The following is a 27310-nucleotide window of genomic DNA, read 5'->3' as shown; positions in this document are numbered from 1 at the left end:
AAATGTCGAATTGTTTTGATATTTAAGTGCATATATATATTTAAATCTTAGCCAGGGGCCTCCTCTTTAAACCAATTTCACATTTTACATCAGTTTTTTCACTTAAATGTTTGGCTGATTTACTGCCTGATTGCTTGCTAGCAATGGATGTCATTAGCCTGTACACCATAATTGTTCATAAAATAGGTTGCTCTGTCCCCCCTCTATGTGATATAGGTTGACAGGCAGCTAAACGCCTTCTTTCATCAATTAACTGAGACCGGATTAGTATGCTTCAGTTTTATTAACAAAGGGCAAATGTGACACTAGGGAAACAGAGAAATTACAGTGCTTACTGATACTATACACCAAAACGAACAGCATGATATTGCAAGGTACATAATACTGCATAAAGCAACTAAAACAATAGTACATACAAACACATAAAACATTAGAAGCATCTGTTTAGGAATAAGGCATAGATGCCTGTGCAATTACTGATATAACAGTGCCATGAGGTGACTGCATATATGTTACTAAATTTGCATTAAAAAGTTAGGGTATAGAAAAATAACCATGTGTATTTATAAAGCATATAACCTACCAATGATACTACCAGTGGATTAGAAGGGAAAGGATTACAAATGATATTATACAGCTGTAAAGACTATGATGATAGTAGTTCTAAGCATTTCCTGGATTTACACATGGTCATGGTCATATGGTAAAATAAGGTAAGTTGTGACTTTTATTATCAAAGTATTCTCTTATGCTATAGGTGAAGCTTAATAAAGCATCTGATCTCTGCAATTCAACCATCTTTGTTCTCTTCCATAGAGCACTCTCTTTCCAGGGTGCTTGCTTAGGGCAATGAAACACAGAGAGATTTGAAGACAGCATTAAAAAAATGGCCCTTGCTGGCTGCAAATCTTCCCGAAAATACCTTGCCATGGACTATCATTAGGGTTGCCACAAGTAAAGTACATTACTACCAGCAATCAGGCTTAATCGCAGGAAATGACCTTCCTTTGCAAAACAAAAATGGGCGAGACAACATTAAAGTGTTTCTGTAAAAATCCCTTGCACTATAAATATCTTGTTCTTTGTTGCATCTCATCATGCTCCTTCAAAGAATATTACATCTCCAAAGTCTGCTATGCTGCTCTGCCTCCAAACTTTGCAGCTGTTCCAGAAAACCTCGATTAGGTGCAATGCATCGGCGCTTTGCTACATGGCGGATTGCATCTTCCAGGGAGAAGTGCTGGTAAATCATTAGGTATGCCAGCACCAAGGTGGCAGATCGACTTTTGCCCAAGACACAGTGAACAAGGATCTTTCCTGGAAATAAACAAACATGCAGGTAACTCTTATGCAACATGTATGAAATGTTTGGCAAAGAGACAGTGCTATTTTTTAAGACCCAAATTACTGTATGTGATAGAACATGAAGTTCTGAAATATTTTGCTATACACATAAATGGTAACATAGTAAGTAAGGTTAAAAAAAAGACACATCCATTAAGTTCAACCTTTAATGTCTATGAAACCTGCATAACTGCTAGTTGATCCAGAGAAAGGCAAAAAAAAACTTTTCGAAAGCCTCTCCAATAGTGATGAGGGAATCTGTCCCATTTCGCAGAAATATTAGCAAAACTGCAGAAACATTTGTGAAACGCGGGTGTTGCACAACTTTTTTGTTACACGTTACTTTTTTTGACCCGAACACAGCTATTTTGACACAACATTTCCACAACTTTTTTTGATGTGCAAATTTTTGTGGAAGTTTCACAAAACAATTCGCCACTGCTGAAATGTGGAAATCCATGCCTGTTGAAAAACTTTGCTCATCACTACTCTTTAATTTGCCTCAGGGGGAAAAAATTCATTCCTGGCTCCATGATGGCAATTGGACCAGTCCCTGGATCAGCTATTTTCAATAATTCAATACAACTCTGTAAAAACCCTATCCAAATATTAAAATGAAACCTTTTTTCTTCAATTAGAATTGATGTCCTCGTGTCTGCTGGCAGGATCATATCCCCCTGCCTCTTCTCCAGCGTAAACAGACCTAACTTGGCCAGTGCTTCTTCATAACTTTCATACCCTTAGTTGCTCATCTTTTGACCCTCTCTAATTCAATATTCAATAATAATCAATGCAATAATATCCCACTTGAGTTATGAAGACCAAAACTGCACAACATATTCTCATATTCTAGATTGGGCCTCGCCAGCGCTGTGGCAGAATGACCCCCTCCACTTTTACTTGTCAAGGTAAATTTTTGTGGAAGTCCAACCCACCTTTAGCTTATTTATATACATCAGTAAATTGCTAGAAGTCTTTTAAAATAAAACAGATCCACCTAAGACTAAAGGTTGCCATATAGATTTGCTTGTTTGGCAGGGTGCCTAGCGAGTGAATCTTCTCCCAATATGCCCACCTAAGGTGGGCGATATCAGGCTTATTTGATCATTTGGCCCTAGGGCATAGGCTCCGTCGGATCCCTGATCTGACAGAAAATAAAACCTGCCTGATCAAGATCTGACCAATTTTAGGCCAGATATCAGTCAGGTAGGCCTGACAGGGGTGTCAATACACGGGCAGATGAGCTGCTGAATCGGTCTAAAGGACCAGAATCGCCAGCTGAAATCTGCCCATGTATGACCACCTTTACTTTAAAGCAGTGTGCACCACTTTTATTTTTCCATGAGGCATGGCTATACTTCCTCAAGGTTGACATCTACTAAACAACACTCCTGATCCTGGAACCTGGAGTCTCTTTTTTAGGTATTGCCTGCTGAATTGCCTTGGCTTCAAATGTTTTTCTCTAATCATTTCAAGTGGCCAAGTTTGCCATTTCCTCGGAGTATCTTAAAGGAAAAGTATACCTTCAAACAAAGGAGGTATATAATATATAAAATATATTGCTTAAACAAGCTCATATGTAAAACCCTGCATCATCTAAATAAACTATTTTCATAAAATATAATTTTTTAGTAGTATGTGTATTGGGTACTTCTAAATAGAAAAATGCCATTTTAATAATTAAGGGCCACCTCCTGAAATCATACGATTAACAGTGCACACAAACAAACCAAGGCACACATACATTCTAGGTCACATCAGCCAATTAATGGACAGAGTTCTGTCTTTTACACTTCTTCCTGTTACAGTTAGAGCTGAATTATTTCTGGTCATATGATCTCTGAGGGAGCACACAGCCCATCACTACATGGTGGATCAAGGGAAAGGATGTAAAAGGGTAATGTTTACTGATACATATTCCAGTTTGGCAAGATTTTTTAACAGGTTTCTTAACATAATATAAACTATCTGTTGGTTAAGTATTCATCCTTGGGGTATAGTTTTCCTTTAAATATCTTAAAATATTGACTGAAAATCACTAAAATATCACAGACATTGTAATGAAAATGTTAAATATTGTCAATGGTCTAAAAAACAGCAGTCAGCTACTGTACAAATTAATACCTACCAAAAGGGCTGAGAGTGTTCCCTATTACTTTAATATTTTACCCTACAATAGGAGGCACAGTTGAACCCATGGCACAACCCAGCTTTTGTTTATAAAAGACATCCTTATGCTTGGTGTTTACTAGTGTTAAGACATATGCTCAGGAAAGAAAAAACTTGTTTTATATGAATGGAGATGTATATATATAATAACATCATAGAACACCATTGTCTCATCAGTCCCTAGTTTTACCTCAGGAACTTTGTTGATAAAGTCCATGGGGTTCTGAATATGGTGTATTGTAATATCAACTAAGGGGGTTTAGATGAAGTAATATTAAGCAATGTAATAGGTCACCGAGATTTTTTCGGCGTCTTTACGATTTTTGCGTAAAAACGCGAGTTTTTCGGCGTCTTTACGAAAGTTGAGCAAAGTCGAGATTTTTTCGTAGCGTTAACACTTGCGCGCAACGTCGCGCCTTTTTCGTAGCGTTAAAACTTAAAAGGCGCGACGTTTCGCGCAAGTTTTAACGCTACGAAAAAATCGCGACTTTGCACAACTTTCGTAATGGCTACGAAAAACTCGCGTTTTTACGCAAAAATCGTAAAGATGCCGAAAAACTCGCGTTTTTGCGAAAAAATCGTAAAGACGCCGAAAAGAACCGCAAAATTACCGATCATTACGAAAAAAATGCAATCGGACGCATTCGGCCCGTTCGTGGGTTAGTAAATGTGCCCCATAGAGTGACTTCTGCTGGGTAGAGGCAGTGATACAAGTTTTGAATGATAACACCCTTTTTTAAGTTACATATAGTTACATAGTTAAGATGGGTTGAAAAAAGACAAAGTTCGACCCTTCCGAATGAACCCAGCACACACATAAATCTATACTGACCTATCTATATACTCACACATAGTGACATCTTCCATTCAATTGAAAATGCTTTGGGTCTCACCACCGACATGGACCCTCCTTGAGTATGTGCAGTTGAAGCTGATTTCCTGCTAGCCCCAACTGCACATGCTCAAGCAGGGTCTGTATCGGTGGTGAGACCCAAAGCATATTCAATTGAACGGAAGATGGAGCCCAGGTACGCTGCTGCGCTGCTCTGCTCTTGGGCTTTTAGGCTGGGTTTTTCTATAGGGCCAGTTTTTAGAGTTACAGACTATGCAAGAAGGGAGACGTGAGGGGGGTTGATGCAAGCCAGTTAAGGGGGCTTTTATACCTGGGGGGCGTGTAGTTAGATACCTTCCTAAATCCAAGATGGCAATCGGACCAGTCCCTGGATCAACTTGTACTAAGAGCTATCTCCCAATAACCCCTGTTTTTCCCCACTTGCTAAAAAACCATCCAACCCCTTCTTCAAGCTACCTAATATACAGGTACAACTGCTACAGAGGGTAGCGAATGCCACAACTTCACAGCTTCACAGCTGTTACAGTAAAAAAATCCTTTCCAAATATTTATTCTTATCAATATTCTTACTGGTAAATAAAGCATTAGAGAGATCAATATATGATCCACTTATATATTAATACATAGTTATTACATCACCCCTTAAGCCTCTTCTACAGTGTAAACTACCCTAACTTAGCCAGTCTTTCTTCATAACTGAGACTTTCCATACTCTTAATTAGCTTAGTTGCCCTTCTCTTGACCCTCTCTAACTCAATAATGTCCCGTTTGAGCACTGGAGACCAAAACTGAATGGCATATATAGCTCAAAACCTTGTTTGCCCTTGCACCTGCTGCCTGGCATTGCTTGCTACAGTCAAGTTAATTATCTACAAGGACTCCAAGGTCCTTCTCCATTATGGCATTGCCAAGTGCAGTCCCATTAAGGGTATAAGTGGCTTGCATATTTTTACATCCCAGGTGCATGACCTTACATTTATCAACATTAAATCTCATCTGCCACTTAGCAGCCCAGATTGCTAGTTTGTCAAGCTGCAAGGATGCCACATCCTGGATGGAATTGATTGTGCTGCAGAGTTTTGTGTCATCTCGAAACTCTGATACATTACTTATAATACCCTCCCCTAATCATTAATGAACAAGTTCCACAAAAGTGGACCCAGTACAGAACCCTGAGGGACCCCACTGAGAGCCTTACTCCAAGTAGAAAATGTACCATTAACAACCACCCTCTGTACCCGATCCTGTAGCCAGTTTCCTATCCATTTGCAAACGACTTCACTAAGACCAATAGACCTTAATTTAGAAAGCAGTCATTTGTGGGGCACAGCATCAGATGCTTTGGCATAATCCCAATAGATCCCATGTTCTGCACCCCCACTCTCCAGCTTCCTACTAACCTTATCATATAAGGCAATCAAATTGGTCTGACATGACCTGTCCTTTATAAAGCAATGCTGATTGCTGCTCATAATTAGTGATGATTGAATCTGTCCCATTCCGCTTCGGAAAAATCAGAGAAACAGGAAAATTCGCAAAACGCATTTGTTGCGCAACTTTCTTGATTCGGTTGTCTTTTTTTGACACGTCTGCAACTATTTTGACTTTTGTTGACACTCTCTAAAATTTTTGCTGCAAATTTTCACAGAAGATTTGCGAAACAATGCGCCAATGGCAAAATGCGGAAATTCGCTGTGAATCCATGCCTGGCGCTCATCACTACTCATACTGCCCTTCTCCAGAACATAATTTAGTATGTGATCCTTTAACAAGCCTTCAAATAACTTGCCCACCACAAAGAATATCAAACTATTTGTATTGATTCTATGAGATTTATGGTTTTAAATATATTGAAAATTCCTCTTTTCCAATTGTAAAAATAATTTTGCTTTACCTGCTATAGGTAGTGCCCTAAATAAATATTTTACGTGTTGCTGCTATTTGGCCTAACCACAATATTTGAAGAGTGAAAAGAGCTTGTAGTTTCAGTGGTGGGATATTACATTTATATAGTGATTGATATGATTTGGAGATCTTTACTCCTAAATAATCTACTGTGGTAATTTTCCAGTTAAATGAAAATTTTCATTCTAAAAGTTTCAACTGAGGCTTGGGTATATTGTTTAGTAATGCTTTTGTTTTAGTAACAACAAAGGTTGTCAGCATAAAGATTTAATTTATGGGCTTGCTTTAGTGTGTTATACCCTGATATATTTACATCATTGTGGATAAGATATGCAAAGAGGTTTAATAGCTTAAGCAAATAATAATGGTGATAGGGGGCACCCTTGACAAGTCCCTCTAGCAATTGAGATTTTTTAAGATTGCTTTCCCAAAAAATTTATATAGGCAATAGGGTTATGATATAATACTCTAAGGGCATCTAGAAAAGCCATTTTTGGTGAGAATATAATTGAGGTATGGCCATGACAGGCTGGATATCCAGCATTATATACTAATACCAACTAATAAACGGAAGTTGGAGAGGTTGGCGTCTGAAATCACATTAATTCATTTAGGAATGTTATCTACAGCTGGGGATAAATCATGTTTGATCAGAGTGAATTAGACATGGTAAATAAATGCTGAGCCGAGTTGCTAAGATTTTAAAAAACAACTTTATGTCATTGTTCAATACCATGTTATCTTTACCTGGTTTGAGTAGTAGAATTAAATAAACATCAAGTATCTGTGGAGGCAAGGTGTGTCCTCGGAGCATTTCATGAAATTAGACCACTTAATGTGGAAGTAGCAAGGGTTTGAAATTTTTATAATAACTTGCAGTGAATCCATCTGGACCTGGGCTATAGCTGTTTTTCAAGTGTTTGATCTCAACCTCTTCCTTTGTGATGGGTGCATTTAATGCATCCTTTTCAATTGTATGCAACTTGGGGAGAGTTATTTGGTCTACTAAAACCTTTTTATTAATGGAGAAATCTGATTCAGGTTGGGATTAAAGGTTAGTATAGAATTTTTTAAATTCTTTCTAGATATCTAGTGGGTTTTGGACTATTTGTCTGGTGTCTGTTTTAACTGATTGTATGGGTTTAAAGCCTTCGTCTATGCATAGTTTTCTAGCTAGTAAATTATCAGGTTTATCTTACAGTAATTTATGTTTTGTCCATTTTGTTTGTCTTTCTGCTTTTTCATGCATAACAGAGGATATTTGGGGTCTTGCTTCAATTAACTTGTAAAATGATTCTTTGGATTCTAGAAGTTGCAACTGGGCATTATATGTTTCTATGTTAATACATTTCCCTCTTTATGTGTGGCCCATAGAGTTGCCATTCAGTGTTCTTCATCTACTGTATATTATCTACCCAATCATTTTTGAAGGCATCCAAAATATGATTGCATATATTTTGATCTTTTAATAGCGATTCATTCAAGTGCCAATAAGTTCTAGCTTGGTAGCTGTAAGGTGATCTCAACTGAGTCATGATCAGACCATAAAATGAGTTCTATATCTGTTGATTGCAAATGTGGTAAATAAAGACTGTGGGATAAAAATATAATTAATACGTGAGTATGAGTTGTATACTGAAGAAAAAAAGGTGTAATTCAGATGATTTTGATGTTGGTACCTCCATGAGTCAATCAGGTCATTATCTGATCGTTTTATCGTATTGTTTTAGGCATTTTGTTAAGGTACCTGAAGTAGTGGTACTTCTATATAAGTTGGGATTAGATACCAAATCGAAATCACCTAATAGCATAAGCAAACATTGAGCATGTTTAAATTTAAATATTTTGTTATAAAATGTAAATACACCAGTAGAACTGCATAAATATTGTAAAAATAATAAATAAATATAAAAATAAATACTGTAATAATCTTTAGAAAAAGACATATGGTCAGAAAGCTACTGCTACACCTCTTTTCTTGATCTTATAAAAGGTTGCATAAATCTGAGAATAAGACTTATGGATGCATGGAGGGGGGCCAGAAGATTGCCAATGTGTCTGTAACATGGCAAAGGTCATAAGCAAGGGGTAAGTGGTGTAAGCATATATTAATTATATATATATATATATATATATACATATATTAATATATCATACGCAGTTAAAAAAACAAAAGAAAAAAAATTAACCAAACTATAATAAACAAACAATATTTGTTAAAAGAATTCAAATACTTTTTTGCCCAAAGAATCTGTACTCTCAGTGAGGCCACAGCCACTATTGTGAAAGAAGAGAAGCTCACAGTAACGTGTAGGGAAGGACTGTGTTTTGTATAAAGTCAACAAAATACAGTTGACTCCTTTAATGAAGCAATCCTAGAAATTTGGTGTCAGGAAAAATTGGGTAGGTATCCCAAGTGGAGTAGCCAAATCTCTGGCTTTATAGAAGTGGGGTATTGTAAAGGTCCATGGGTTGTGTTCGTGTGATCTTATGGGATTTAGGAGTATCATGCAGCGAGGAGTTGGTAGTTTGGGGCTTTTTGCGTTTCACAGTTTTTCCATCTAGCTCTACTGCGTCATGGTTTCTGGCAGAGCGAAGTAGGTCTTTCTTGGTTTCATAATAATCTAATCTGTCAATTATATCCCTTGGGGGGGTTCATTAGATTGAGGTTTAAGATTCAGTGCCCTGTGGGCTTTATCTGTTATTAATAAGCCAGGAAGAAGTTTGGAAAATCGTAGTTCAATGCAAATTCTTACATTATTGCTTCTAGATCTATTTGTCTCGATGTTCAGTATGATTTGTTAGGGCTGTCATCGCCCTTTGCAAAGAGTAGACTTGTTCATGGGATAATAGCAGTGTGTCTTATTTGTAGTGATAAGTAAATCTGTCTCATTTCGGTTTGCTGAAAAATTAGTGAAACGTTGAAAAAATTAGCAAAATGGCAAAAAAAATGCAAAACGCGAAAAATGGTGTGCGTCATTTTTTGTCACATGACAAACTTTTGCCGCACCCGTTCTGCACCCATTTCGCGCAAAAAATCCGCCAATGGCAAAACGCGGTGATACGCCGCAAATTCATGCCTAACATTTTGCTTATCAATACTTATTTGGTTTCTATTAAATCTGTGCGAATGCCCAGCAAAGTTATTTCTTTTAAGAGATCTGCTATTGCTGACTAAAGTTCAGAGTGAAATGCAAGTAAATTTATCAAAAAGCTTGTCCAGCCCTGCATCCAGATCCTTTTTAAATAAGTAAGGTGTCTGTGTGTCTCCATGTTGTCAGTGTCTGGGCTGCTAGAGGGAAAACCGGGGCCTGGTGTTTATCACTTGAAAAAGGTGCTGTGTTTTGAGCTGGCCATATTATGGTCTCCAGGTAACAATGGGGGCTCACAAGTGTGGTAAAGTTAACATAAATTGCTTACGTGCCCCAAATGTGCTTAGTTTCTAGGAGCTAAGGGACCTATTAAAGGGATACTGTCATGATTTGTATGGTATACTTTTAATTTACATTACATTACATTAACATTTATTTATAAAGCGCCAACATATTCCGCAGCGCTGTACAATAAGTGGGTTACATACATTGGACATACAGAGTAACATATAAAGCAATCAATAACCGATACAAGAGGTAAAGAGGGCCCTGCCCAAAATACCATTTAAAATATTATTCTTAAACCAACAAATTTATTTTTTTATTTGTAATATTTGTATGTCGGCAGCTATCTTAGTGCATTGTGCTGGAGCTTTCAGAAAGAGCCAGCACTATACTTTAAATGAAATCAGTTAAGATGTGCTACACAGTGAAAACAGCTTCTTGTAGTGCCAGGTGCACACTGTACCCTCTGCCTGTGTAAATAAGTACAAAAATGATGAAAACAGCAGCACACCAGTTGATTTGAAAAAGTGATAGTTTTACTCAAGTGCCAAAGGCCTTTGGCACTTGAGTAAAGCTATCACTTTTTCAAATCAACCGGTGTGCTGCTGTTTTTATAATTTTAGCACTATACATTAGAACTACATTCAGGTAACCTATTGATTCTCCTACTCCCATGTAACTGGAGGAGTCCCAAGCTGGACTTGAATTTCTTACTATTGAGTGCTATTCTGATATCTACTGGGAGCTGCTATCTTGCTACCTTCCCACTGGGTTGAGATTATTCCAACTTGCAGCTCAACAGTAAAATGTGACTGAAGTTTATCAGAGCACAGGTCACATGGCGGTGGCACCCTGGGAAATTAAGAATATGGCTAGCCCCATGTGAAATTTCAAAATTAAATATTAAACAATCTGTGTGAAAATTTGTGTTTTTTAAAAATGGATTTCAATGCTGGATTCTGCTGGAGAAGCTCTATTAACTAATGTGTTTTTAAAAAAAACATGTTTTCCCATTAGAGCATCTGTTTACCATAGTGTCTAGCTCCACCCCATCAATGCACCTTTTTAAAAAAGACAGCACTTTATTTGCTTTAGTAGCCACGGAATGACATTTTCTGGAATTAGAATACTTGTTATCTACAAAAATCCCCAGATCCTTCTCAGTTAAAGCGGCCAAAAACCAAAACCTTGTACGATATTCGGTGTATGGCAGATCGATATAGCAAAGGCTGCGGATATTGGTGGTCTTCATAATGAACTCATTCAATATGGTACATAGATAAGAAGATTCGTCAATAGCGTTTTATTAAAATAAAATCCCCTGCTAAATGCAGGCTACTCACAAGCTTCTGAAGAATCACAAAGCATATTAATTCAAGCTGGTAACTGGTCCAGATCTGCAGCTCTATATGTTTCATGTGATGTGCGTCACACTTCTTCAGGAGCAAAATTATTATTATTATGTGCTTCCTCGTAGTTTCTGTTTTGTATTATCAAGCCTTAACAGAGGGGTGAAAGGAAGGGAGCTGCAAGTAATGTGATCACCTATTTGGACTCACAGAAAGACAACGTGCGGTGCTGATTGCTTTTCTCTTTGATGTAAAAATTCTGACTAGTGCACTGCAGAATGCAAAAGATGATGGTTATCTAGTTTAGAAAGATAAATCAGTTTGATGTCTAGCATATCTCCAAATCAACTGGGAAAACTTAGCTGTCGTTGAACCATAGGAATGGAAATACTGACAAGACGGATAAATTCTGGCCTAAACCATTTGTGGTGAAGGGCTTGTGTGTGGTCAAAATCTGGACATACTCATAAATAAACAGAAGTCAGTCATTTTCCACCTTGCTGATGTGCATAATTTCTCACAGCTTAAAAAATACAATACAATACAATAAAAGTGATGCATACACCACATATCTATCTATCATCTATCTATCCTCTATCTATCCATCTATCTAAATATAAAATTAGCAGTAACTGTTAACTCCGTTACACATGTCAATGTTACAGTAAGTGCACTTCTGACAGAATTGTTTATATAAATTAAAATATAAAGCATTAACTGGAGTAGAGGGTCATTTGAGGCACAAGAATATATTAAATTATGGTAGAGGATGTGAAACCAAGCGGTATTAAAGTATGCCTATTTTTGTAGGGTCTGTGGAAGATTTTTTTCAACATAGTTAACAGACACTAGAGATACCCACCAAACTCCAAGCAGACATGTGAGGCAACATGATTAAATACGTACTTTAAACCTACGCTTTAGATAGGATATTTAGAAGTACCAAAGTGTATTTGTATGACAAGTCTATAAGCCACTTAAATTCAAATGGAATTACCCACCTTGAATTTTTCCTGCAATAACATAGTGTCATTTGTCAATCCCCGGGAACCATATACAGTATGTAGACTACAAAAAGGTTGTGGGTGACACCACTTAACGATACCCCCCACAGAGGACCACCGCACCCTACTAAACCATATTGGTGCCTTCCCCCTAAATTCACTGGTCCCCTCATATGGGCTCTGGCTTGGTGGCCACCACATTTTGCCGTATAAAATCTAATTTCTGGCTCCCTAGAAGACATTGCTGACCAGAGCATGAGCACTAAAAGTCAATCTGGTTCTGGCTTGCATTGTGTATGCTGCCAAGGACTAAAAAAACTAGATACAAACTAAATGAATGCAAAGCAAGCCATCAAATAACAGACTGTATGCATGCTGTTCCCCACATAGCATACTATTGCGGTATACCTCCCTTTTTTACCATGAGCTACTTGAATAGGGCTTGTGATGAACAAACATTTTCACAATATTTTTAACTGAGAAATATCTATGGTTTCTGTTATTTATAGCACTAAACAAAAAATTAAAACAGTTTCACTTAAACATTTAAATTGTAACTCCAAAGATAAGAAAGATCCTTGTATAATGAGGTTCTCTATATCTAAATGTCTAAAAAAGGATGCGGTCTAGAGTTTGTTTATACATCTCAAAAAGAATAAATTACCCTGGAAAGGGCAAGTAATTGCAACAAAAAACATTTATATTAGTGGTTAATAATAGCAAAATTAGAAAAATATAGGAAAACAGGTACATATATAATGGACTGTGCAATTAACCTTCTGAAGAGCATCTTGCTTTCATTTTTGTGTATTCAGTGCCTTTAAAATTAAAATAAGTCTGATTCCTCAGAAGCAATATTATATGTATCAAGCTATACAGCTGTGGTTGTCAACTTTTCAGTTCAAGGTCTACTTGAAGGTCCAGTTTTTGGTGAGGGGTATACTTGAACATCCAATATTTGGTCATGAAATAACCAGACTCTTGGGATGGCAGGGGCTCAAACCTAAAGGCTAGTTATTGTGACAATTACAGAGATTGATCATTCTTTTTAGATAATCCTGGAAGTCCTGCTTGAAGCTCAGTTAGGATGAATATGTAATTGCTATCTTACATATACTTGGAACAATAGCTGAACAACTGAAACAATTATATAGTCCTATATTTTTAATAATTTTATGAGCTAGGGGGGCCCTGATCAAAAGTTAGACCTTCAAATGGGCTTGAACAGAAAGTTTGAGACGGGACAATCTGTTTTTAGAAACTGTTACTGGCAAGTGCTATTACCTCACTAAACAAGCAAGGTTGTTTACCAAGCAACATATATAACAATGAACTCTGGGTGTCATAATATCTATACCGAACTAGTGCAGTTACACATTGCCTCTCCCAGAATTGCATTTAAACCAATATCTGGTTAATCTTTATGAACCGTTTGTATACCTCAGTTATAATATGCTGATTCTGGAGGCAGGAGAAACATTTGTCACTATGGTAATGTTTACATGAACTGTGTTTTCAGTCTTTTCAAATTGTGATATCTTTCTGGTTGCTGATTTGTTGTACTGTTTTTTTTTTTTTTAATAAACTACACAGCTTTTTTTTAAAGAAGGATTAGGTTGCAGCTTCAAATAGATCACTTATTTAGATTTGTACGCAAAGCTTTCAGGAGATTAAAAGTAAAAACAACTGAAATAGATCTACTTAAAATTCAGAAAAAAGCCAACCCAGGTTGTCATTGCGAAATATCAGGATTAATTAGACAAAAATAAATTCTTACAAGCATATAAGAAATTTGGCAACCAGAACAGAAAGCCACAAAGTCTTACTATTCCATTTATTTTTCTAAAAATAGAAAGAAATGTTCCTATTTTAGTAGGAAACCTAAGAGAATGTCCCTCACAAGAACCCAAAATATAAAAATGTCAAATATTTTCTTAAATACTGTACTCATATTTTTCTGAAAATATATTTGTACATAGTAGGGAAGCTAACATTTAACAGAAGCTTCTAGAGCGTCTCATACTTCTTCCTTTGCTAAGTTTATTATTCTTGTATAATAAGGTATATGGTTGAACAGGCTTGTCTAATATGACTAAAAACATGTGGGTTTTTTGGTTCCTTGCAGGCACTTTTCTTAGTAAAGGCAGGCTTTAGCCCTTTAGAAAAAAGGGAGTCAATAGCAAAATTACCATAATATTATTCTCAACACATCAAGTTGACTTTGTGCTTAGTAGAGGAGCCAAACATAACTTAAATAGGCTGGAAAACTTAATATATATATATATATGTGTGTAGAAAATAATCTACAAGCTATTGCTCTTAGCTGTCACAGAAAAAAACATTTGTAATGTGTAAATTTGTGCTTTATGAAAGACCATAGGCTCACCCCCAATTTATTATGATGGATCAGTTTGCTAAATCAGAACCCCAATGACAGAAGCAGGATTAACTCTCACTAAATCTATCCCTATTAGCAATGGCACACACCAGTGTTTTCCACTTTCGCCCTTTTGCTCTATCATAAAGGAAAACTATACCCCCAAAATGAATACTTAACCAACCGATAGTTTTTATTATTATTTTAAGTAACCTATTAAACAATCTTGCCAAACTGGTATATATATATATATAAATAAATATCGCTACCTTACCTTATCACATGACCAGAAATCATGCAGTTTTAACTGTAACAGTAAGAAGATTGCAAGCTCTTTTGGGCAGGGCCCTCTTCACCTCTTGCATGGGTTATTGGTTGCTTTATATGTTACCAGAGGTGGGCCAAGTCAGACGAGTGCCCTAGCCACCTCGCCCTCACCCGCCATGTGTGCATGAACGAACGCATGCACACCCGGGGGAAGTGTGGTGTGCTGGGCACACAGTTGCCAGGCCGGGTAAGAGATCCCAAACTAGGGGTTGTCACAGAGGTATGTACCTCTGTCTGCCTAGCACCCCCTCACTGTTGTGCCCTAGGCAGGTGCCTCTTCTGCCTACCCCTAGTTCCGGCCCTGTATGTTACTCTGTATGTCCAATGTATGAAACCCACTTATTGTACAGCGCTGCGGAATATGTTGGCACTTTATAAATCAATGTTAATAATAATAGAGAAGTATGGAAGCAAAAGGCAGAACTCTGTCCATTAATTGGCTGATGTGGCCTAGCATGTATGTGTGCCTTAGCTTGTTTGTGTGCACTGTGAATCCTATGTGTATATACAGTATAATAGAAATCTATTTATGCAATAGCTCAGCCTCTCATAGATAAGGAAACTAGTGTTTAATATGGTATCTTGTAGAATTAAGTCTTAAACAACTGGACTTTTCTACATTTTCTTAAAAATGTTTCACCACTTATTTAAGTGGCTTCTTCAGTTCAAATAAGTAAATAGTGTTTAATATGCTTTCACTGGAGATTATTTAATACTCACCATTTGGTGTATTCAGAGCTTTGTGAATAAACTCTGCTGCAGGGTAAAAAAATAACCTCATATTGAATTGTGGACAGTCTTCTGCTGTGATTCCATAATACTGTATCTCTGGACCATAATCAATGCCATCTCCTGTGCACTCCCAAGAGGCATGGGCAGCATTAAGGATGTGTGTTATACCCATCTTCTTCAGCTTACTCTTATCATTGGCAATCACACTAGCAAAAGACAAAAACGAACAGGTTCTTGACTATCACATATTATAGGGTCCATGTATGTATGCAAGTGGAGTTGCAGTCCCTGCAACTTCCCCGCAATGAGTGGAACCTAACTTCTTAGCACTTCTGTATAGTTGTCCTCATGCCACTCAGTCCTTCCTGCCTTCCATTCATAATAGAACTCTTCTGCAGCTATTGATGCAGGGGAACCCTGGAGCCACGCCACCTCCGTTCCAGGTGGTAACTTCAGGGTTCCCTTTGCACCCAGTGTTAATAGGTGCAGCAGAATTGCACCTGAAGAAATGGGCACAGACGTCACTTATACACTGAACGCTGGAAATGACACCAGATGGACTTCTGTAACATTGCATCTGGTTTGTGGCAAAATGCCAGTGCAGTTATGGTAATTGTGGCAACTTAGCCACAACTGCGGTAAGTGCAGCACAACTGTGCCAAGCACATCGACCCCTTGCATCTTCAATGACGCTGAAATTCTGAGGGAAAATGCTGCATTGTGTGATTGCGCTTGAAATTGCACTTCGCTCACTGCACTTGTAAATGTGCATGTGCCCTCATGGCTCTGTAGCAAATAACTAAACTGTAAGCAGCTAAAGTGTTGACTGCATGCAACATGTTGGTGCAGTTTTACAAAAGGAAATAATGCATGCACTTGATGAAAGGTTGTATTACAGAAGGTTCAACATTTGCAGCATAAAAAAAATCTGACCCATCTTACTAAAATCTAACCCATTTTCCTGTGATTTTAAGTAACAACAAAAACTAGAAAGGGAAGTTTGAGAACAAACTTCATGTTGGGTTGAAAAGCGTGAAGTCACTGAATGAAATCTGATCTGTTGTTGGCTCCGCCCACTTTTTCTAACCTTGGGCCACAGTTATATAGTAAAACCACTGAGAAAAGTTTGGGGACCCTGGTTTTAATAGTGTCTGAATGGCAGCAATTTAAATTTCCCCACTGAAGGTCAACGAGAGACATCTGATTGGTGGCTCCACCCCCTTTTTCTAACCTGGAACTGCAGTTACCCAGTGACTAACTCTGCAAAGTTTAGGGACCATAGGATTAATAGTTACAGAACGGCAGCAGTTTAAATTGAAACCAATAAAAGTCAATAGGTAAATTGTGATTGGTGGTTAGTGGGTGTGCCCACTTTTTCTAACCTTGAGTGGAAGTCACACAGTGACAAACAGTGGCCACCCTGGCATAAATAGTGTGAGAATGGCAGCATTTTACACTTCACCATTGAAAGTAAATAGGTGAAATGTGACTGGCTGTTGGTGTCTCCACCCACTTTTTTCTAACTTTAAACGGCAAATAACCAGTGAGTAACTCTGGAAAGTTTAACAACTCTGGAATTAATACTTAAATAATGGCATCCGTTAAATATAAACCAATGAAATTTAATGGGTGGAAATGGGTTGGCTGTTGGTGGCTCCGCCCACTTTTTCCAACTCTGAACCGCAGTTACCTGGTGACTAGCTCTGCAAAGTTTGGGGACCTTAGTATTAATATTTAAAGCATGGCAGCAGTTTAAATTTAAACATATGAAGTCTATAGGTGAAATCTGATTGGCTGTTGTTGGCCCTGCCCACTTTTCCAAACTTGGAACATAGTCACCCAGTGACTGACTGTGCAAAGTTTGGGGACCCTGACATTAAACATGTGAGAATGGCAACAGTTAAAATTTCCCCACTGAAAACAATGAAAAATATGTGACTGGCTTTTGGCGGCCCGCCCACTTTTTCTAACTTTGAGTATGTAGTCACCCAGTGACTGAATGTGCAAAGTTTGGGAACCCTGGCACCTAACCAATAAAATTCAATAGGTGAAATCTGATTGGCTGTTAGTGGCTCCGCCCACTTTTTCAAAACTAAAACTGCAGTCCCCTAGTGACCAATTGTGAAAAGTTTGGGGACCCTGGTGTTAATTCTGTGAGAATGGCAGCAGGTTGGATTTCCCCATTGAAAGTCAATAGGTAAACTCTGATTGGCTGTTGGTGGCTCCACCCATCTTTTCTTACCTTGAACCACAGTTACCTGGTGCCTAACCCTGCAAAGTTTGGGGTCTCAGTGTTATTACTGTGAGAATGGCAGCAGGTTGAATTTCCGCTAAATCAATAGGTAAAATCTGATTGGCTGTTCACAGCTCTGCCCACTTTTGGGCATCCAGCAATCATCATATTTTCATTCAGGCTGACCCCATGACTGTGTGATTCAAGTTTGTGGAGTGCAGCCTTATAGCTGTAAGATTGGTAGCAGTTTCAATTTCCCCATTAAAGTCAATGGGTGAAATTTGATTGGCTGTTGTTGTCCCCTCCCACTTTGGGGTCATACAACAAATGTCGCTGTTTCATTCAGGGTGACCCCATTATTATGTTATCAAAGTTTGGGGGGTGTAGCTTCAAAGCTGTAAGTGTGGCAGCAGTTTGAAAATCTTCCCTGTCAAAGTCAATGGAAAAATTGAGGTGTTCGGAGCGGCGCCACAAAAAGATGGGGGGCCGGATCGCTTAGAAAAGCACAAGCAACCTGCTCCGCTATAGGGCGAAGAAGTGTGGAGAGTTTGGGTGTTGTACCCCTAAAACTGTAGGAGGAGTAGTATTTAGAAAATGGGGGGCGCTAAGAATAAGAAGAAGCAGAAGAATAAGCCAAAGTCGAAGAAAAGTATGTTGAGGTTTTCAACCCAACATAATTAAAAGGGTTGATTCACTAAGGTGCGTTAAAACGAGCGCTATTTATAGCATGGATTAAAAATTTTAGCGCGTCTTATTTTTCGTGACAACGCACGATTCACTAAAAGGATATTTGCGTTAATTTAGACGCAATGCTGTTTGCATTATTTAAGTCGCGAAGACTATTTTCGTGTGATATTTAACTCAACGAGTGCTAATTAACCCAGCGCGCACACCATATTAACCATACACACCATTACGTTCGTAAAACTACTTTTTTTGAAAATGACCATTTCCCTGCAAACTGGAGGCTGCATCACTCTAAGGCCAACACAGACTTAAATAAATCCCACTGCAAAGTCCTTATTGTGTTGCCAAAAGCTCATGAACTGAACTTTTCTATAATTACCGCCTGCCTCAAGTAGGTGTTAATTTTCACATAGACTAATGCGATATTTAGCATGTCTAAGGGGCTTATTTACTAAGACACGAATTCCGACCGAATTGGAAAAATTCCGATTGGAAAACGAACATTTTGCGACTTTTTCGTATTTTTTGCGATTTTTTCGGCGCCTTTACGACTTTTCGGAAATTATCGCGACTTTTTCGTTACCAATACGATTTGCGCGAAAAAACGCGAGTTTTTCGTAGCCATTCCGAAAGTTGCGATTTTTTCGTAGCGTTAAAACTTGCGCGAAAAGTTGCGCTTTTTTCGTAGCGTTAAAACTTAAAAGGCGCGACGTTTTGCGCAAGTTTTAACGCTACGAAAAAATCCCAACTTTCGGAATGGCTACGAAAAACTCGCGTTTTTCTGCAAAAATCGTATTGGTAACGAAAAAGTCGCGATAATTTTCCGAAAAAATCGCAAAATACCGATCATTACGAAAAAAACGCAATCGGACGCATTCGGCCCGTTCGTGAGTAAGTAAATGGGCCCCATAGTGTTTGTGAAGTTAGTTTTATTAGTTAGTATTATTTCTGCGCGAGAATTAATGCAATGCAGTAAAATTAACGCATGCGGTTGCTCGCTATTTAACGCACGCGATATGCGACTTAACGCATGCGATAATACTTTAGCGAATTGCACGGGGTTTTTTTTGCGTCAATTTTAACGCAAAAAAAGCATGCGATAACGCTTATCCCACTTTAGTGAATCAACCCTAAAGTGTTTTATATGCATTTAAATATAATGCACTATTACTTTGCACTGGTAAAGACTGCTTGTTTACGTCAGAAACACTGCTTTAGTAGCCAAGGGGGCAGCCATCAAAATTATTTACATAGAACAGAAAAACTGTGCAGAATACAATGGTTTAGTTCTTAGATAGAAAGAAAAAAAGTGGGCATGTATTTCTATAGCTCTCTTCAGAACTGTAAAATCAAAACCTTTCTCATATAAAACAGGACATTTATTGCAAAGAAATAGCTTCTTGTGCTCAAGTAACATATATATAACATTAAATAACATGTTAAATTAAATTAGATTTTACTGGTCATTTAATAGCTGTAGTTTAACCATGTGACTCACACAAATCATAAGATTTCCATTATGGGCAGCAAGTGTGGCCTTCCAGCACAGAAACACAGACTTTCATAGCTAGTACAAGTTTACTTTTATATTTATAATGTGCACACTTATGCAACACACAATCTGACAAATTTATGCATTCTGTTACTGTCTTTTTTGCCCAAGAGTATGGCTACTCCATATGGTCCACTTTTTCTGATTTTATTGCATTTCTAGTGATTTTATTGCAGTTTCAGTTACACATTGCTATTCACAGCTGTACAAATTTGCAGCATGAAAGTCATATGAACTATTTTTATTTTGGGGTCTCTGAGCACATACTCTGGCACATACTTCTTTCTTCCTACTGTGTATTTTACTACATGGATCTTAATCTCCAAATATTTTTAATTATTTTTTATAAAAAATGTTTTTCTTGTACAGAGCTGCATATCCATGTGTCTTTTAATAACGTTATTGGCAGGGGGCTGGTTTCTTTTTTTTTTTACTCATTGCAGGTTTACTGCAAACCTAAGTAATACATATAAATAAATGAATGCCCCTATTTACATCCATATGATTGACCAACCGGCACTACCATTGCTAGTAGTTGTTTAATCTTGTGTATAAAACCCATGGCATTCACGTTTTTCCCAGTAACTATTGACATGTGAGATTTAAGTGCTACGGTGATGTTCAGAAATTTGGGAAAATGTTGGCAAAGGTTTGGTAGCTTGGTAGTTTGAATTCATCAGGATATGTACTTTCAAAATATATTTTGTTTTCTGGGGTCAGTATTATACAGTATCTATGCTGTTTATGGACCTCTTTAACAAACAGTATATAGCGATATAAATGAAGATCCAACTTCTTGCTTTATATCCACATATCATAGCTTTATATACGCAGTGACATCTACATGTTTAAAGCCCAAAACACATAGCCAGTGTGCCATAAAAACCTGTTCAAACGTATTAATTCTGCTGAACTGCATCTTTTAGATGTCAGTGGGATTTAAAGTGTTGCAGTTCAACAAAAGATTAATAAAAATACCCTAATTACACATTTTCCCCCAGTGGTCCACTGACATTACTCTAGAACAAGGCATTCTGGGTAATGTACATTTCTTTTTAATGCCATTTTTGTCTTTATATAGATAAATGGATAACAGGACAAATGCATTGTGGTTCTCAATCTATGAGCATTTCCAAGCCTATATGCTAGCAGGGGACAAACTGGCCTGAGGACAATGGCCCCAAAATGGGGTCAGTCCCTAGCAATTAGAGTCAAAGGGTAACCCAATGCTTTTGCCAACACAGGCATATGTTTATTGTGCAATGTAGCTGATGTCATAGCAATGAAAAATGTTAGGCATCCTTATACCCCAAGTTGGTGCTCCTCTTAGGAGAAAACCGCACCAGCCCGTGGTAGTTGTGAATGAGCGATTCTTTTCCTACTGTCTGCTTTTTTTGAGATCCCAGGGTTGACACGTGCAGTAGAGTGAAAAAGACGACCTTTTTTGTTAAAGTTAGGCTTTCCACTCTAGTGCACAAAGACAGAAGAAGGAAGAGGGCAGGTACCGCAGGCTGGTGCAGGGTATAATGTAAGCGTTTGCAATTACTGGGGGACGTCTAACATTTTGGCATCCCCCAGTGATCGTACCTTTCCTTCTCCTTTAATGCATCTTCACATCAAATTTTATCTCCTTACTTCTTACCTAGAAAGCTCTCAATAACAATGCTTCACCTTACATTTTAAGCCTTATCTCCAGGTATGCTCCAAATTGACCACTTCATTTCTCTAATGATCTAAAACTTTCTTTCGACCTCTGAGGCAAAATGGAGATTACTTTAGATAGAATTTTTCTAACATTACTCTGGCAGTAAGGCAGGTTTTATTTAGACAAAACTTGATGGATGTCACTATGTACTGTACATTGGGGTATATACGAACTATGAACAGTTTGAAAAGTAACTGCAAAAATACTAGAGGATTGGAAAATAAATAGTAGGGAGAAACCTGCATGAGAGCATGTAGTGAGCAAGGAACATACATATATCACAACAAGCCAAAAAAGACGTAGTCACACAAATATACAAACTTTCAATATGAAGAAAATTATTATATGATACCGTAATATTTTATTACTTTCCTAGTCTATTAAGGCTGATAACACACTTATTTGAGAATGGGAGATATGACAAGACAAGAACTAAGGCTCAGATTATAGGTAAATAGCAGTAACTTGAATTCAAAACTTATAACACAGAATGAATAAATCTCTATTCCCTACAGGTGCTGCAGAGAATCAGAAAATAGAAAACTGAAAATCGGTACATGCCATGGGTAAGTAATAATATGCAGTTGTAACAAATCATTTTATGTTTATATAAATGTATTTGAAACAGAAAGTTCCAGTGCCAATTGGTAGGCAAGTAGTGACAAAGTCTATCTCATCAGGCCCGGACAGGCAATCTGTGGGTTTTGGCAAATGCCAGAGAAACTGCTGTAAGATGCCATAGACAGTAACTATTTATTGGACTGGTGGGGGGCTGTTTTCTAAAAAGAGAAGCACAGTAAAGAATTGGAATTGATATAGCAGATACATTGTGTCTCACTGCACTGGTTGCACTAGTAGGTAAGTAGTTAAAAATATTTCCTTTCGTTTGAACAGGCTGTAATACCAGATTCCTGATAAGGTGGGCCTGATACTGTTTCCCCACAGAAAATTCCCTTCCTGTGTCATATCTACAGATTTAGAAACATGATACAAAAAGGCCACATATCATACCATGCCATTCTCTTTTCTTTGCAGCAAAGCTATATCACTGTTTCTACTAGGTTCAGTCTGCACCTCCACAGCATCTGGAGGAACAGATCATGCACCCTTGTATAAAAAATGTCTGGAAACAGAATCATAAGAAACATTCAAAAGAAGTTGAGGTAAAAAAGACTTAACAATATTTATGCTTTGCTTATGGGTCAGCCTTATAAGATGTGAATCCTCGGTTTTGCATGCATTCAGTTTCTTTTTTACATTTGCCTTTGCTTTATCTACTATATATCCCAAAAAGTATCCACAAGATTCTGAACTTCTCTGGGGCTACTAGGAAGTCTTCAAAGTGAAGAAGTGCTTTAGAACAAAAAAGACAAAAGTAGATTTAAAGAACAACCTCTATCCTGCTCTCATCTCAAAGCTGACTTTCCAATCATTAATTAAAAAAATTGACACTTTACAATATTAAGCCATCAAATTCTTTCAGGATTTGTACTTTAGCAAAGGAGCTCACAGGTACTCATGTTCAATATTATCAAAATCCTCTGACTTAGATACAGAGATTAAAGATATTTAACCCACTTAAAAGATTTACAGCTCTCCACAGTATCTTATAGTAACTCAGGAATCCCCAAACTTTTCAACTAATGAGCCATACTCATATGTAAACAGTGTTGGGAAGCCACACAAGCATGAAAAAATAAATCTTTGAGGAAGCTAAATAAGGGCTGTGATTGGCTATTTGGTAGCCCCATGTGTACTACTAGCCTGCAGGAGGCCCTGCTTGTAGTAAACTGCATGCAAAACTGACATGAAGATAACCAGTTACTAGTGAGGGTCTATAAAGGAAAATACTTACAAGAAGTTTCCTATTCAGTATCAGTACATGGAATTAACTTTAAAAACTTTAATCTTCCCTTTATCAAAGCTCAGCAAAATACTTAAAACTCCCTTCTGTTGTATCTTGTATATAACCACCACTCATTACAGTCTCTTTCCATTATTAAAAGTGTCAGGACAGATGGAGATACCATAATCAAGTAATTGTAATTAAGTATATATGCAAAAATCCACCAAAAAAAGTCCTGCACTCCAAACACTTTACTGTTACAAACACATAGAAAAAAGGCAACATTTCAGAGCATCCCGTTCCTTTATCAAGCCATAAGTATATATGCAATACTGAAATGCATATGCCAGCCCTTCTTCAGTGTAATCGTACAAAAAAAAACACAGCCAATTTGGTACATTGCAGCAACCATTTCTTCTTTTCTTAAAATTCATCAGACAACAGTGGATGCATTCATTAATTGTCAAGCAAGCAAGAGTTTACAGTGGTCGGCATAAAAATATTTGCAGCAATAAAGGTTAATAAATGTCAAACATATTGTGCTGGGTATAATTTTCTATGAATTATTTAGAAAGCCACTTACACATCACCTAAGAAAAGACTGGGGAACACTTGATCCACATGATGTAAATTGCCTGAGTAAGCATCTAACAGTGCCTCTAGCTGATAAACAGAAGGGGATTCCCGGCAGACTCCTTTCATTCTGGCAGCCCCAATATTATCTATAGCAGACTGAGCATATTCCTGTTTGTGACAGTTGTTGCATATATCAGGCTCTAAGCTATGACACTTGATGTCAAGTAACAGCTGAGGAGTTGTCACCAAATGCAGCTGAATGCGTTGGAGGGGCCACAGACTGAGACACAGAGTAATTGTCTCCTTAATGTCAGACAAGCCTTTGTTTTGCAGTTATTATGTATTGCAACTTGATAAAAACACATCCTTTCTATTCCTGCGTTTCTCAACAAATTTAATTTGATTTAACATGGGAATCTGCAGTTATTTCAGAGGCTGCTAGAATTTATAAATATTATAAAGGAGAAAGAACCAGGCATAAGGGTTTAAAAACAAATATTTCAGAGGCTGCTAGAATTCATAAATATTATAAAGGAGAAAGAACCAGGCAGAAGGGTTTAAAAACAAATATTTCAGAGGCTAAAAGTTAAACCAGGTTTTACTGAATTTAAATATATTACCCTGCTCTTATGAAAATTGTGTATGATTAAATTACAGGTGCAGGCCCTTCATAGTATATAATGTGTTCGGGGTGTCATTATCTACCATTTTTTCTTTGTTTATAATGTACTTGTGTTACCGCCTAGAGCCTAGCATTGTGCCAGTAAGACTTGAAGAAAATGTTTAAAGATTGAGTATTTGTCTTCCTCTGGAGCATCTAGCAGATTTCAAAAGACAAAAAAGACAAGCGGAATAATGTGTCATTTTCTAACCTAAGTGATTATAATATGTAGTATGTTAACAGCCCTAAAGAATTAAACAGACTTGTCAGTTGCTGACGAATCATACTCTCCAAAACACTTTTTTTCTTGTTTTAGAAATCATTATTATTATTAATATTAACATAACACTTTTTCACCTGAGAGCAGTTTTAACCACCATACTTTGGTATAATGCAAACAGGAAAATCTTACCACCTTACCATGACTGGTTAACAAAAAAATTATAATGTTAAAATCATTATGTTAAAATGTTATACGTAAAAATTGCATAATTATAACATATTATGTTTATTCATTGTGGCCACACAGAGTTAAATTTACAAATCCAAGACATTTCCAACTTAAATCTTTTGCCTCCTCTCCTGTCACGGCAGTTGACATTGTGTCTGGTCTCCTTAACTTGGGCAGGTATAGGAATATCCATTTGAGCTGTGCAGATAGTGGATTCATGCTTTAATATCTGATATTTTAAATATTGTGTGTTTTCACCTATATAGGTCAACACACAGGGACTCTTTATAATGTGAATAAAAATTTTTAAATCATACTATTTCTTTATCGGTTAATGCTTTTTGGTGTGGGGATGTGTAAAATAATCCTCTTTTTAACTCAGAGTTCCACATTGCACATTCTAGACAAGGGAAAGTGCCCAGCTTTCATGGGGTTCTAGGAAATAGGTGGTTTCCTAAAGGAGCCTACATCGACTTTAATCAATGTGTCCCTTACATGTTCTTTTCTTTAATTATGCTGCCCTAGGATACTTTAACTTTGCAGGAAGTGCCATTTTTGTTTTCTTTTTTTTTTTTAATGTGGGCACTCTTTCTACTAGCTGGGCTTTACTGATCTGCAAATGTTATCCTAGTACTGTAATTTTTTGCCTTAAAGGACAATGAAAGGTTAATATAAATTAAAAGCTAGTCTAAAGGCATTCTTTTTAAGTACTTACTGCATATCTAAATTCCCAGATCCCTGCTTGCTTCTCTGAGATATGGTGCTGGCAGCCTACAGCAGTGTGAAGACTACAGTGACATCACTGAAATCTCTCTGTCCTTCCTGTAGGCTGCCAGCGGCAACCTTCCTATTCTCTGAGCATGTGTGTAACTTGATCCTGTCTCCTGTTCTGAGCTACACATGCCCACCAGCCAATCAGAAGCGGATCTGGCAGAGGGGAGGGGGGGGGAGGAAATGAAACACATGTGCAGTATGAAGCAAGGAGGGAAAGGAAGGGAGAATACCTTTTTAGAGATGGCTGCCTGTTCTAGAAAATGTGAAGTAAGTGTGACTGAGTAAAAAAGTGAGGTGAGCCAAAAGTGTGGCGTTTTTACTAAACAATAGGAGGACTATTGGGCAGTATGATTTTTAAATTTTGACTTGCATTCTCTATTAATCCATTCTTTCCCATTTTCTAAGATTGCCTCTGGGTAGAATCACACAAATTCTTACATGTGTAAATTTGCACACATTCAACTTTTTTTGCCTAAGTAAACCCTCTTAACTGCTAGATGATTCAGAGAAAGGCTAAAAAAAACTTGCAGCCTCTCCGATTTGTTTTTGACTCCAAAGATGGGTAACAGAATCAGTTCCTGTTTATTTCGGTGACTATTTTCATCTATTTCTGCAAATGGAATCACTTTTCTTTTAATCTGAATTGATGCTTTTGTGATTGCTAGAAGAACCTACTTTGAATAATGCTTTCAAGTGCTTGTTGCAAGGTTCCCTTGTATATTTATCCAAAATAATTATATCCCCACTTAAGCCCCCACTTCCCTAACATAAACAACCCCAACATAGCCAACCTTTTCTCATAACTGGGACCTTTCATACTATTTTTCTTTGGACTTTCTCTATTTCATGAATATATTTTTTAAGGATTGAAGAGCAAAACTGAACTGCATATTCTAGATGAGTCCATGCCAGGGCTTTGTATTATTATTATTATTGTTATTAACATTTATTTATAAAGTGCCAACATATTCCGCAGCTCTGTACAATAAGTGGGTTTCATACATTGGACATACAGAGTAACATATAAAGCAATCAATAACCGATACAAGAGATGAAGAGAGCTCTGCCCAAAAGAGCTTACAATCTACAAGGAGAAAGGGTTGAGACACAAGGTGTGGGAATGGGCATGACAGAGTTGTGATAGGTGTGGCACAGGTTATTGCTTTTAGCAGCACACTGAGGTTATTTTAAACAAGATTAGGGTAAGCTTCTCTAAATAAATGCATTTTTAGAGATCTCTTGAAGGCAGATAGATTGGGAGAAAGTCTGACAGTTTGTGGGAGCGAATTCCAGAGAAGGGGGGCAGCCCTTGCAAAGTCTTGAATGTGAGTGTGTGAGGAGGGAATAAGAGAGGACTTGAGGAGCAGGTCAATAGAGGAGCGTAACAA

At 37.5% G+C, this 27310-nt stretch overlaps 1 protein-coding gene across 1 annotated transcript; it reads right to left on the bottom strand.

Annotated features, from left to right (window-relative positions):
- Positions 1–264: 264 nt before the first annotated feature.
- On the bottom strand, positions 265–24209 carry LOC100492691 (dual specificity phosphatase DUPD1). The gene is made up of 3 exons (XM_031906393.1): positions 24044–24209; positions 15426–15643; positions 265–1317 (listed from the first exon to the last, which is right to left on the bottom strand). The coding sequence occupies exons 1-3, from the start codon at positions 24160–24162 to the stop codon at positions 1106–1108; spliced, it is 549 nt and encodes a 182-aa protein (XP_031762253.1). The 5' UTR covers positions 24163–24209; the 3' UTR covers positions 265–1105.
- Between the last annotated feature and the right edge of the window lie 3101 nt (positions 24210–27310).

This window comes from Xenopus tropicalis, chromosome 7 (genome assembly GCF_000004195.4).
Source record: "Xenopus tropicalis strain Nigerian chromosome 7, UCB_Xtro_10.0, whole genome shotgun sequence".
NCBI lineage: Eukaryota > Metazoa > Chordata > Amphibia > Anura > Pipidae > Xenopus > Xenopus tropicalis.
Note: the sequence above shows the minus strand (reverse complement) of the source record. Positions and strands in the feature narration are given on the sequence as shown.

What these genes read in the sequence shown, in the direction of transcription:
- LOC100492691 (XM_031906393.1), bottom strand. Translation starts at nt 24,162, where the DNA reads ATGAAAGGAGTCTGCCGGGAATCCCCTTCTGTTTATCAGCTAGAGGCA. An exon ending in AGTCTTTTCTTAGGTGATGT is followed by an intron (nt 15,644 to 24,043) that starts GTAAGTGGCTTT and finishes GTCTTTTGCTAG; the next exon opens with TGTGATTGCCAATGATAAGA. An exon ending in AGCTCTGAATACACCAAATG is followed by an intron (nt 1,318 to 15,425) that starts GTGAGTATTAAA and finishes GTTTATTTCCAG; the next exon opens with GAAAGATCCTTGTTCACTGT.